Here is a 14,253-nt window from a genome sequence, read left to right as displayed (position 1 = left end):
ATTATAACCCTGGGAGTGGCCTAGTTTTGCCAAATAAAAATAAACGGACTAATTTTCACCCCCCAGACTGGAGGAACAACTCTACCTGGAGCGCTATGGTCTGCTGCGGCCGCCCCTGAGCCCCTATAGTGTCGGGGGTCTGTCCGGTCTCTACCCTGGGGCCGCCACCTCACCCTACCTCTCGTCACGCTTCCCACCTGAACTCCTACCCACCTCCCTCGCTGCCCTTCACCCATCATCAGCCCTCATCCATGAAAGGTGGGATTAATGAGTGTACCATTATGAAAGGTGGGATTAATGAGTGTACCATTGGAAGGTGGGATTAATTAGTGTACCATAGGAAGGTGGGATTAATTAGTGTACCATTATGAAAGGTGGGATTAATGAGTGTACCATAGGAAGGTGGGATTATTGAGTGTACCATTAAAAAGGTAAGATTAATAAGTACCATTGAAAGGTGGGATTAATTTGTGTACCATTATGAAAGGTGGGATTAATGAGTGTACCATTGAAAGGTGGGATTAATAAGTGTACCATTGAAAGGTGGGATTAATGAGTGTACCATTGAAAGGTGGGATTAATAAGTGTACCATTGAAAGGTGGGATTAATTTGTATACCATTATGAAAGATGGGATTAATAAGTACCATTGAAAGGTGGGATTTATGAGTGTGCCATGAACCCAATCCAAGAAATCCAGTGGAGTGATGATGCTGTAGATATTATGCAAAACATATCTATAAGTAAAAGTTTTTGAAGAATATGTATAGCTGGTTTAGCTTGTGAAATGGAGCCAGGATTTAAAAGATTTGAATTATGTGATGTAGTGCTGCTTACTTCTTCCTCTACCTGTATCATTCTTTTTCTGTGTCTGACCTCCTCTCTTCCAGTTTCTCCCATCTTTCCTGTCACTTTTTATTACTCTTCTTTCCTTTTCGGGTGGCTTTACACTGAGGGACAAGCCTAATGGTTTTCTGTAAGCCAGGAAACCATTTACAGCACTGGGTGGTAACCATATAACCAACACATACATGTTCCCTATGTGTCAGCAAGTGGGTTGGCGGAGGGTTAGTGCCCCTCCCTGTAAAACAACTAACTCAAGACAAATGGCCACCCCTTACGGGATTGTGTTGGCTGGCTCTAGATAGATAGTAAGATAGAATTATGGGTGAATGATTGTGTGGCCTGTTTCATGGAGAATGCTGTTTGAAAGCTTCTGTATTTTTGCACATTCTAAAATTTCTTGATCCTCTCTTATCCCATCTAAGTGGAAAGTTGGGTTAGGATGATGATGATGATGGTGTTGATGGTAATGATGCTGATGATGACAATGGTGTTGATGATGATGGTGTTGATGATGATGGTGTTGATGATGACGATGGTGTTGATGATGATGATGATGATAATGATGATGATGATAATATAGTTTTTATAATACTAATTTTTCTTGCAGGTTAAAACTTGAGGAAGACATGCGACAGCGGGAGTACGAACTGGAGATTAGACGAGAGAGGGAGCTGGAGAGAGAGAGGGAGCGAGAAAGGGAGAGAGAACGAGACCGGGAGAGGGAGAGGGAGAAGGAGAGGGAAAGGGAGAGGGAAAAGGAGCGTGAGAGGGAGAGGGAGAGGGACAAGGAGAAGGAGAGGGAGCGAGAGAGGGAAAGAGAGAGGGCGAGAGAGAAGGAGAGGGAGAGGCAGCGGCAGAGAGAACATCATGACACAGAGCGCATCAAAGAGGGTGAGTCAGTCTGTTTGTCTGTCTACTGTAGAATTTATCATTTTGTTCTGCCTGTTTTCAGATTGTTTCGTTCATCACATTCGCACCATCACATTTCAGTTGTAATAAGAACTGAATATATTGAGAGCAAGAAGCTCATAAAGAGACTAGTGAACAGGAAAAAGAAGGAGGTAAATGATGATCTAGTAAGAAAAATGAATGCGAACTACTCTGAAAATAGGAAGTTATTCTGGAAAGAGGTGGGGAAATCTAGAAGTGAAAGCGGAAAGAAATGTAACGGTGTGAAGGATGTAGGTGGTAGATTATTAATCCATGGGGATGAAGTAAGGACCAGATGGAAAGAATATTTTGAAAGCCTGATGAATGGGAATAGAGAGAGCAGAGCAGCTGTAAGCATGATTGTTTTGGGGGTGTGCAGAGGAGGAATGCAATGCCAGGAGACATGACACTCACACAGGTGAAGAGTGCTGTGAAGCGGCTGAAAAATGGGAAAGCAGCTGGGGTTGATGAGGTGTATGCAGAGATGCTTAAGTGTTGTGAAGAGAATGGAATGAAGTGCTTGTTGGAGATATGTAAGAAGGCGTGGATGAATGAAACTGTGCCTGCAGAGTGGAAATAGGCTGTGATTGTACCCCTATACAAAAATAAAGGTGAGTGAAGTGAATGCAAGAATTATCATGGCATAAGTTTATTGAGTGTGGTAGGGAAGGTATATGGAAGAATTATTATAGAGAAAGTAAGAGAGATATCAGAAGTCCTAGTGAGCGATGAACAGGGTGGCTTTAGGAGTGTCAGAGGATGTGTGGATCAAATATTTGCAGTGAGACAGATAGCAGAGAAGGCTTGTGAGAAGGACCATAAGGTGTTTATGGCATTCATGGATCTGGAAAAGCATACGACAAAGTAGACAGAGAGGGATTGTGGAAAGTTTTGCGCATGTGTGGTGTAGGGGGTAAGCTGTTAGGTGCTGTCAAGAGTTTTTATGATGGTAGCGAAGCGTGTGTAAGGGTTAATGGGCATCAAAGTAAGTGGTACTCGATCGGTGTGGGCGTGCGACAAGGTTGTGTGATGTCCCCATGGTTGTCCTATATATATATGTGGATGGGGTGATGAGAGAAGTAAAAACACGAGTAATGGAGAGAGGGATGGCGTTGGTAATGAATGGTGATGGATGGAATATCTCAACTTTGTTGTATGCTAATGATATAATACTGCTTCCAGACAAGAACTTGGTAGACTAGTGCAGAGTTTTGCTGATGTTTGTGAACATTGTGCCTTGAGAGTAAATGTAGAAAAGAGTAAAGTGATGGTTATTGAGAGAGAAGGTGACTCCCACTGTGATGTTACAGTGAATGGAGAGAGACTGGAATTGGTGAGAGTGTTCAAATACCTGGGTACAGTGATAGAAAAGAGAGGAAAATGTGCAAAAAAGTTGAAAGTAGAGTGACACAAGGAAGAAAGGTAGCTGGTGCAATGAAGGCCTTGATAAGTAACAGAGGCTTGAGTGTTGCAGCTGCACAAGGCTTACATGAAGGAGTGTTAGTGCCAGCTTTAACATATGGATGTGAGACTATGGTATGACATGAAAATGAAAAATCAGGAGTAAGAGCAGTGGAGATGGGACTGCTGAGGAATGTATGTGGAGTACAGAGGGTGGATAGAATACAAAGTACTTGTAATGTGATTTGTGAAAGATGTGAAGTGAGGAAGTCGGTGGACACCAGAATCGAAGAGTGTGTACTGAGATGCTATGGTCATGTGGAGAGAATGGATAGCAATAGAGTGGTGAAAAAAGTATATCTGAGTGAATTTGAAGGAGGGAGGAGACGAGGTAGGCCAAGGAGAAGGTGGAAAGATATGGTGGATGAGTGTGTAAGGAAGAAAGGTTTGGAAGTCGGTGAGGCTAGGGAACTGACAAGAGATCGAGCTGGCTGGATGAATGTTGTGAGGAGAAGTGCATGATCAGGGATTGGGACCTCTTTTTAATGTGGCGGCATCTGGATTGACTGTCAGGCACATTTATGTGAAGCTATAGAACATGGTGAATGTTTTTGACATCTCCGATAGAGCCATGATTCTGGGGGTTTGAATGATCAGTGAATGGAAGCATGGTCCATGGGATTTGGGCAAATTTGGGTTGGCTGGACATTGCTACTCCTTACCCTGCCCTAGGGTGGGGAAGGAGGTCCGAATGAGGATGAGGATGATGAATCATTCACCATATCAGACATCTCGTAATTTATTGATTAATGAAGACTGCAGCCAACCCCTCCATGTTGTTGTTTTTTTTTTTTTTTTTTTTTTTTTTTTTTTTTTTTTATTAAGGAACTAAAGGCCAGAATCCTGCAAGATAGTTCCTTTCCAGAAAAAACGTAAGATAACAGAGAGCCAAATTCAAGATATGTTCGTTTTAAATTTGAAAAGTCTCCCCAAAGCTGTTTGAAATGGTCTGGGGATGCCAAGAATTAAGTAAAAATGTCATCATACTAAAGAGGTTGACTTATTACTGCCTGGTATTGCTAGTTATGGAGTCTTGCAGGGGTGTTATATGCTGTGCTACCCTTCATCTACTAGCTTATAGTCACAAAGCTCATAAGTACAAAAATTTGCGAGTTCCCTTTCATGGCAGTACTGTTTGAAAATGTCTTCAAATGGAACATATAGCAGGTAAATCATTAATAGTGAGAACAGAGCTGGAATGCTAATAATACTGATGATTATGATGGTGGTACGTGTATTATTAACGAAGTGATGTAATGGTAATAATACGGATGATTATTAACAGAGGATTATTAACATATGATTGTTAACAGAGTGAGGTAATGGTAATAATATTGAATATTTTTAACAGTGATTATTAACAGATGATTATTAACATAATTATTAACAGATGAATATTAACACAATTATTAACAGGTGATTATGAACATGATTATTAACAGATGATTATTAACAGTAGCACAGTCAGTAAAGAGGTGGCCTGCAGTCCTACCGGACTGAGGTTCAAATCCCTGCTGGGGCAGGGAACAGTTTAAGGATTTGAATTGAATAAAAACAGACTTTCCTGATCTACCAGAAGACCCGCCGACATGTTGTAAAAATACCCCTGCTAATACCAATACACCAGTCCTGCATGAGACAGCCCTAGCATGTATTCAGTATGGATGGTGGGTGTTAGCACCGAAGTGGTGACATGTAGAGGTGTATATGTAGGATGACTGCTGGTCCATGGGAGCAGGCTGTGAAGCCTATGCCAGGAGTCGGACACATAAAAAGAAAAAAAAAAAGGTTAACAGATGATTAATAACAGATGAATCTTAACAGAGCGAGGTAATGATAATAATACTGATGATTACGATGATGATATGTGTATTGTTAACAGAGCGAGGTGTGGGCCAAGAACGAGGGAGCAGAGACCGCAGTCCACTGGGTCAGGGGTTCACGCAGGTCCCCATCGTGCCCATCACCAGCCTCAGCACCAGCAGTGTCACCGTCACCACTCACGCCCGCAAGAACCAGCCCATCGGTGCGTAGGATAGATGTATACGGTAGTGATAGTTCATTTATTCATTCATTCATTCATCAAATCCAGTGTTTGGTATGTAGGATGGATGTATACAGTAGTGATTGATAGTTCATTCATTCATTCACCATCTAATACAGTGTTGCCCCATGAGGAGTGTAGGACTGTGAGGAGCATAAAAGATGTTGCATCACAGGAAATACTTTTTTTTTTATAGAAATTATTTAGGCTAAAAACTATGGCACAGAACTGGAGCTACATATCCATTCCAGGTAATTTTGTGTCCTTTTCCCAGTATCTGCACCTGTTACCATTCAGCTCTCATAAAATCATTATATCTTCAGTCTTATTGTCCCAAGTGTTAGCATGTATTAAGTAAAAGTAAACGTATAACCCCCCAAAACACAAGCCTTTGATTTTTTCCCCCTGCACTAAGTTCTGATTTCCATTTGTTTAGGTGTGGCGACGCAGCAGGTAGCTCAGCCGCTGGATATTCGAACCCCAGTCATGTTCCGACCCATCAATGACGTCACCTTCCTGGGCCATCTTCCCCGCACACAGACGCAGGCCACCAGCACCAAGGATGACCCGTTGCCGACCCCACACAAGCTGGAGATGTCAAAGGATGTGGTGCGGTCCTCGGGGAAGCCTCGCACACCCGCCATTGTCCGCCCGTTTGAGTCGACCCCAAGTGAGGTTCCCCAGACTGTAATCAAGGGCATCAGTGCGCCCCCGACGATTAAAGTTGAACCCGGAACCACACATCAGAGTCGGGTCATCATGGGTACGGCTGAACTCATTCCACCAGGCCCGGATATTAAACCACCGCTACATCTGGAGAAGGGGACTAGTGCTCCGGCCATACCAGTCACTAACATCCCTTCCAGTGCCCCACCTACCTTACCTACCCTGCCTACCCTCCCTACCCTCCCCACTTCCCTCCCCAGCATCCCTACCACCTTACCTACCCTCCCCACCACCATGCCAAGCCTCCCTACTACCACCCCTTCAGTACCTAGTATCCCCCCAACCAGCTTACCTAACCCACCCTCTGCTGCTGCTCCCCCTCCCAATGTTCCTAACCTTCCCACAAGTCTACCTAACCATCCCAACCCACCCAGTAACCCACCCAACCCACCTAACCCACCAGTGTCCCTCCCCAACCACATCTTACCACCACCTCCCACTCCAGTGCAAGTCAAACCATCCCCAACCCCAACCCCACCTCCTCCCCCTCCCCCACCCTCCCCACCCCCGTCTCCCCCTGTGAGTCGGCTGGATGCAGAGGAGCGGAGGTTGAGAGAGCTTCGAGAGGCTGGGCTGGAGGTGGAGGAGGCTGAGGAGGTGTTACAGGAGGAGGCGAGGGCACACACTCGAGCACTGGTCCTCATCTGCACCAAGGGACCTCCGGCGCCTCTGGATGACTCTAAGGAGGTCAGGATTTAACTTCATATACATTATAAGATCATATTGAAATTCATATACATTATAAGATCATATTGAAATAGGTATTTGAGCCACCCTTAACACCACTTTCATACCAGTTTATTCTGCAAATTAAACTAAGTACCCATTTAGGTTCCTCTTCTGATAACTATGCTGATTGTGGTGTAAGCCCTAATTACTCCAAGGCCACAGTTTGTTGGCATTAATTATAGTAAATATACAACTCAGCACTTCACCTCATCTTTTAGAATTACCTCCACATCTGTTAGGTGGAATTAAGTTTGCAGTGATATGATGGTAATGTTATTGTGGCTCCAGGCACATCTGGACATAAACCTGGTGAACTGCAGGGTGAAGTTTTGCTGCAGTCCACCATTCTCCTTTGGGGGGTTAGGGAGGGAGTTGAGGAAAATTAAGTAGCTCAGTCACCCGTGTAGTACCACTTTGTGATGATGAGAATAAACTCATAATAACAGTCCTTTTTTATATGATATTGCAAGCAGTGCCCTGATGATAATTCCCAACATCTTTGCAGAAAATGTCATTCATGAGGAAAGTTGGGCTGACGACACATGCTCAGGCACAAGAGACGGAGCTTTCCCAGTGTGAGCGTCGGGCCCGAGTCCTGGGTGCACTTGAACCGACTTCTGTGCCATCATCCCCGGATCACCAGGAGTCATACCCTGAAGAGCTGGTGACCCTCTTGGCACCAGGGCATTCCTTCACCCCACCAGCCACCAGTGGGGAGGAACTCTGTCTGGCACATGAGTACCCACACAAGGCTCGCTTCCTTCACCACCTTGGCCTGCAGCCCCAACACTCACTACACAGACAACATGGTATTTATAGGCTGTCCTTGCTATGTCACTGTATATTAATTAAGTCCAGAAAAATTGTCAAACACAAATATCTGCTCAAGGCTTTCTTCCTACACCACCTTGGCCTCCAGTCTCAACACTCGCTACACAGACAACGTATATATTCCTCATATTATGCCTTTTTCATCCTTCTACTCTCTTTCCTTCCTCTCATTTCTTTTTTCCTTCCCCTCACATTATGTACAGTACTCTGATTTTACTTACCTTTTTTCTTTCAGCATAAATCTGTGTGATACGCCAGCTATGCTTATGTGACTTTCAGGATGTGCAAGAATTTTGTGTATTGTATTTTTTTTCCCAGCCTCATTGCATGGTATATTTCCAGTGTAATTAGTATGAGTATTTTCTGGTGCTTCAGTGTTATATTTTAGTAATATTTAAAAAAAATTTCATTTCTGTATGGAGCTAGCAACACAAGTTCTCTTACAAGTCAACATTCGTGACATATCATCGTACGGACATAATTATAAGTGCATGATTGCTTAGTGGTAAAATGGCACCAGTCAAGGTGATGGTCATCTGCTGAATACAGGTTTGGATTCTCTTAGTGGCAGCTTAAAAGTTTCTGATCCTGTAATATCACCAGGATTGTAACCTGTGTAGACTAGTCAGTTACTCTCTCATGTTCTGGACTTTGGTAGCCCCATCTCAAACCCTTATATCTTACGGTGGTACAGCGTAGTATTATGGAACTTGATGTTATTGGTATATACCACAACCTGTTATCAGTAGAGAAGTGAAGAGTGTGTAATGGCTATAAGTGATTACATATTAATCAGTTTTTGAGGTGACAACTAACTGTGTATTAATATGCCATGACAGAGGTGGAAGCAATATGGCAGCTGGTTATTCAGGAGCGGCTGCGACGGTACCGACAAGAGAGCTCCGACCCCATGGCCCAGCGGGTGTGTGAGGCGCTAGAACAGCTTCTGACCACCTCCGTACACAACCCACCCGGCCCCACACCCACACCCACACCCACTCCTACTCCCACACCCACCACCACCACAGCTGCCAGTCCCGCCCTTTCAGTTCCATTGCTCAAAGTTACTGCTACATCAACTTCCACAACCACACAGCCTCCCACCACAATGCAGATTTCAACTGCAACTCAGTCAGTACCCACAACACAGGCATCTATACCCCACACTCCAACTACCCAGACTTCTGGATCACAAACGTCTGCTTCACAAACAGTGCCACTTTTACCACACACACTCCCCACCTCACACACTCAGGCCTCACAAACTCTCGTCTCACACACCCCAACCTTACACAACACCCCGATGCACATCCTCCATCCCTCGCACATCCCAAATTCCCATATACCTCCTGCCTACATGCCCTCTGCCCATCCCATAACCACCACCACCTCCACCATCACCCAGTTTACCTCCACCGCCACTATGACCCCCGCCCTCACCACCACAGCTGCCACCACCACCACCACCATCACCACAACAACCACTGCCACCACCACAATATCAACTGCAGTGCCACTCACAACCTCCACCCCAGTCAAGGCTGCGACTCTACCGGTGACTGTGGCCGCAACTGGTCACAACACAGTCACAACCAGCTTAAATACAAAGGTACGAGGACTGTTATAAATGTACGAGGACTGTTATAAATGTACAGTATTGAGATGTGTGGAGTGGAGATGTATATGAGAGAGGGGTGTGTGAACTGGGGGTAGGGCAACAAAATGGCAGGGGACAGGGGGACATGGAGGCGATTTGTTTATGGCCACCCTTTATGGGATTAAGGCATCTGGCAATAGATAGATAGATAGACAGATGATTAAGAATTAGGAAAATGCAGAAACAGAAAATGCCATCAGTAGAGTGACAAGTGATCTGGGCAGTACGTCTGTTGTTTATATTTTGTACGAGGCAGAAAACCTAGATCAGTCACTACTTGCACACACACAAGCATTGGAAAGGCTTTGATAGATTATTGATTATGGTGATGAGGAATTTTGATTTTTATGTACAGTATTTATTTATTTACTTTTTTTTTTACCATCTACTTAGGGGAGAGTGACTGGTTTCCTTGCTTTAAATGTCAAGAGTAAATAATTTAGCCCTTTGCCCTTATCCAGCTGACAGGGCAGTACAAGATTTGCTGAGGGGTAGATGAATTATGTTATCTTTTTAGCTCAGCATTATTAAAAATCTTAGTTTAGATGTGTTCTATTTATAACTAACTTATCAGCCATTTGAAGTATTTTGGCTTTATCAGATAGGTATATGTGAAGCACCCTTTTTTAATGTTACAGCATTCAGATTGGCTCAGTCAGATAGGTAAATGTGAAGCCACAGAATGTGGTGAAATTTTTTTGGCCTATCATGTGGAGCCAGGATTTTGAGGGCTTGAATGATGAGTGAATGGAAGAGTGGCCCATTGAATTTGGCAAACTTTGGCTGTCTAGACATTGCTACTCCTCACTCTGCCCTAGGGTGGGAAAGGAGATCCTGATGATGATGATGATGACGATGACTGTAGTTAATTCCTATCCCCCATGCCCAGGTTGTGATGAGCCGGGGTGTGGGTCGTGCAGTGGGTCTGGGTGTGAAGGAGGGTATGATGGTGTCACTGCCGCCTGAGGAGGACCCTCTGCTGGCCGGCCTCCAGGGGGTGGACTCGGTTATTGAGCACTTCATCAAGAACGCACAAGGTAAGGACGTGCCACATGACAAGGGATGGAAGTGTATTGGACTTGTGTGGTTTGTGATTGAGTATGTAGGCTTGTGATTGAGTATGTAGGCTTGTGATTGAGTAATTTAGGCTTATGACTGGGTATGTAGTCCTGTGAGTGGGAATGTTGCCTTGTGAACTGGAGCTAGGAGTCTTGGTGCTTGAATGATTGTGTGGCTTACTTCAAATATTACTAAGTGAAGTTGGATGCACACAAGGCAGTTTTTTTTGAGTGAATTGACTTATTTAGACTGTGTTCAAGTGTTTATCATTAGTTTGTAGTGTCGATAAGTTAGATAGTCACATTACCATTAGGATTATGTAGTTTTTATCAAGAGAATACCATTTTAATCTAATTCCCAGCTTGTATCTTTAATTTTACGTTACTTAATACTTTGGACCCACTTTATGTTTTGACCATCACCATGAAGCACAAGATTAAGTAGGTGAGACGAGACTTGTGTAGTGAAAAGAACTTTATACTTGATTACAGTCACATGCAATTTATATTGTTACAGTTTTCAGAAAGATGTATTGCTCAGATTTCAGTATTTGTTGTAAGTATTGTAGGAAATCAAATAGTGCGCATGTTTTCTACTTCATCCCAGTAACCATAAAGAATCTAGCATTATGAACATATCCAGCACTGTAAATAGGACTGTCTTTGTGGTACGTTAATAAAAATTTTGCTAGATTGAATTGTGCTTATGTAAATTTGATCCTGGTTGATGACATTACTGTTCCTTTGTGTACAGCTCAGGGTGGCAGCAACAACACGGCCTTGCTGGAACACATAGAGGAGGTACGTCGGAGCCAGGTGGCAGTGTGTCAGACGGCACAGTTGGTGCAGGAGCAGGTGGCACAGTTGGTCAGCTCCCGGGCACAGCTGGAGGCTCACCGTGCAGCACTCCACCACCACCTCACGGCCATAACCTCCATCATAGCCAGCACCACCAACCACACTGCCCCACCACCACAGCCTCCACCTCCACCTCTGCCACAACCTCCCACTACTACAGTCTCCAGCAGTACCCAGGTTGTCCCTCCCCTCACTACCTCCCTCCTTGGGGCAACAAACGGTGGTCCCGGGTATCCTGTCGCTGCCCACATTACCACCACAGCCACAGTCACCTCTGCCGGCCTTCCCCCTCCCATCCCCACCACCGCTACCACCGCTGCAACCACCACCCAAGCCCCACCATCTAGTCTCGTCCCCCCCGGCCACCCAGCACTAAATCGAAGCAGTATACAGTCTCTGGTGCCCACTGCCTCGGTTATGTCTTGGGCCGGCCTGACACACCCCTACCTTCCCAGTACAAACATGGCCCTGTCCCTGGATGGCAAGGATGGCGTTTACTATCCACACCTGCCGCCAAAAGATACAGGGAAGGAGTCCAAAGTTGTGGTAACGAGCGCCAACGTCTCAAAGCCGAATAACAGGATACAGCTTCCGCCTCCACAGCACACCAACAACAAGACCCCCTCCTCTTCCTCCACCTCCTCTTCATCCTCCGCTCCCAACACCAGCCGCCACCACCAGCATCACCACCACCACCATCATCACCACCACAAAACGACCCATAAACACGCGGCCGTAGAGACGACTAACAGCTCCCCCATCAAATACAACGGCATGCCCTCCAATCTCCCGAAGCAGATATTCAAGCCACTGCAGCTGAGCGGACCAAACGCCAGCGCGAACTTGGTGAAGAAATCCGGGGGTAAAAGCGTAGCGTATTGCCAGGCCGGGGGTGTGGGGGGGATAGGGCAGGCCTCGGTGGCACTGGTACCCCCCAATACCACTGCCGTAACATCGCACAACGGACTGGTCTCGCTCCCTGTCATCCACAACTCAGTCAGCAAGAACGGCAGGACTAACAAGCCCCCGATTGGATTCACTCCCTACTCGAAAACCTCCCCTACGAAGGTGACGCAATCGTGGATATCAAATTAAAAGTTCTAGAATGTATTTTACTCTCTGTATATTGAATGTGTATAGACTATGAATATTAAAAGGGCCTCTCGGTCACCGCCATGATGCGCGACCGAAACAAACTTTAAATAGACCCCTCGTAAGATCCCTATATGCTTCAGTGACTGTTTCTTATATTCCATGTTATAGCTCTGCCAAAGAGACGACGGGAGTGAAGTTGTGCGCGGGTGGGAGAGAGAGAGAAAAAAACTTGCCATCGATGGTTGTAGCATAATTTTTTCAAGAGATCTCACTAGTCAGGTATCATCCTATCAGGCGATCACTTGGAGATGTAGAATATTTTTTGTTACTGGACCCCATTGTATTGAGCATTTGAACCTGAGATGTCTTTTCCATTTTCTTCTTGCTGTCTCAGGGTGATTTTATCCAGCTTAAGGTCGATTTTTCAGACCAGAGGGGTTAGATACAGACTTCACAAATCCTTCTAACATGAACAGCCTTTCCTAAGTTGCTAAAAGTGTCTCTCAGCAGCAAGACTAAACTTAAAAGGACTTGGGGAACTTAAAAGGACTGGGGCATGTCTTAAAGGACTGGGGGATATTCTGATAAGGACTTGTGCATATTTTGAAAAGGACTTGTGCATATTTTGAAAAGGACTTGTGCATATTTTGAAAAGGACTTGTGCATATTTTGAAAAGGACTTGTGCTTATTTTGAAAAGGACGTGCATGTTTTGAAAAGGACTTGGTATCTTTAAAGGACTTGGGCATATTCCTATAATCAGTCCTATTTTTCTTAGTGCTGTGAATGTGGGTGGCGTCCCTTCTACTTTAGTCTTGCTGGAAAGAGATAGTATTACACAAAGGAAGGTTTCTCGTAATCCTAGGGGTTTATCAAGGCTTCATCTAACCTCTCCAGTTTGTCAAGCCTCCTGAGGTGAAGAAAAGCATCAGGAGACAGTGAGAGTAAGATGCAAAGGATATCCTCAGGCTGAATGGGTAATATACCAATTTGCTTGTTTGTTAGTGTGGTTTTGAGTATTTTTACAGTTCATCTTTTAATCTTCGTACACTCATGTGAGGCAAAAGTGTGAATGAGTAATTATCTGAGGCAAAAGTGTGAACAAGAGTTGAGTGAGAGTTGAATGAGTAATTTACCAAAATGTATTGTACAGCAAGAGAGGGAGAGAATTATATTTAAAATGAATGGTAAAACAGATTGGATAAATTTACGAAACATATTGTACAGTAAGAGAGAGAGAATTATCTTTTTAACTGTGACAAAATGATGATTTTTTTTTTTATTTATTTTTTAATGTTGTTCTTGTGGTGGGTCGTATTTCTGTCTGGCATAAGTGGTTTTGTAATGCATCTTCCATTACGATATAATATGTGGATCACACCTTAAAATTCCTATTATATATCATTGCAACAGACTTCATAGGGAACTGATTTACATGCAAGAGAAAGTAAAGTTGATGGAAAATAAAATAGCTAAGAGGCACCAAGGAGTCTCTTATTCTGGGGAGGCTACGACCATACCTCAGACGATTAAGAAGGGAAATGGTTAAAGACTGCGAGGTATGGAGATCGGCCATTGAGTGAAGCGACCTACTATACACATGCTACTTTGGTCAGTGGTCTTGAAACTTAAATATATGTACTGTATTTTGAGAGATTATTTTGGACTTGCCCATGTGGAGAGGATGGAGAGCAAGAGACTAATGAGGAGAGTGTGAGTGAGGTGGAGGGAGAGAGGGAGGGGGAGGCCAAGGATGAGGTTGAGGGATGTAATGGAGAGGTATATGAGAGTGGGGAATGTGAGGTGGGGGGAAGGAGGGCTAGGCTGAGGATGAGGTGGAGGGATGGAGCGGAGAGGTAAATGAAAGAGGGGAATGTGAGCTGGGAGGAGGGCAGCAGAATGACAGGGGACAGGGCAACATGGAGGCAGTTTGTTTGTGGCCACCCCTTATGGGATTTAGGCGTCTGGCAATAGATATGTAGATAGATTTTCCTTTTGAGGGATAAGGTGTAGCTTTTGC

The 14,253-nt window shown here is 44.6% G+C and overlaps 1 protein-coding gene across 1 annotated transcript in view; it reads left to right on the top strand.

Annotated features, from left to right (window-relative positions):
• Positions 1 to 13,057, top strand: part of LOC145395871 (uncharacterized) — a 197,275-nt gene extending 184,218 nt beyond the window's left edge. The window contains exons 5-14 of the mRNA XM_080269395.1: positions 67 to 258; positions 1,453 to 1,736; positions 5,119 to 5,262; positions 5,717 to 6,135; positions 6,394 to 6,693; positions 7,241 to 7,544; positions 8,406 to 8,779; positions 8,972 to 9,175; positions 10,113 to 10,260; positions 11,036 to 13,057. Of these exons, the coding sequence (XP_080125521.1) occupies positions 67 to 258; positions 1,453 to 1,736; positions 5,119 to 5,262; positions 5,717 to 6,135; positions 6,394 to 6,693; positions 7,241 to 7,544; positions 8,406 to 8,779; positions 8,972 to 9,175; positions 10,113 to 10,260; positions 11,036 to 12,234 (3,568 nt within the window). The 3' untranslated portion in view covers positions 12,235 to 13,057. The remainder of the gene's footprint in view (positions 1 to 66; positions 259 to 1,452; positions 1,737 to 5,118; positions 5,263 to 5,716; positions 6,136 to 6,393; positions 6,694 to 7,240; positions 7,545 to 8,405; positions 8,780 to 8,971; positions 9,176 to 10,112; positions 10,261 to 11,035) is intronic.
• Positions 13,058 to 14,253: the final 1,196 nt, after the last annotated feature.

The sequence above is a fragment of the Coenobita brevimanus genome, chromosome 33, assembly GCF_032717465.1.
Source record: "Coenobita brevimanus isolate Jiangsu-jjx chromosome 33, ASM3271746v2, whole genome shotgun sequence".
NCBI classification, from domain to species: domain Eukaryota; kingdom Metazoa; phylum Arthropoda; class Malacostraca; order Decapoda; family Coenobitidae; genus Coenobita; species Coenobita brevimanus.
This window is presented reverse-complemented; position numbering and strand designations above follow the sequence as displayed.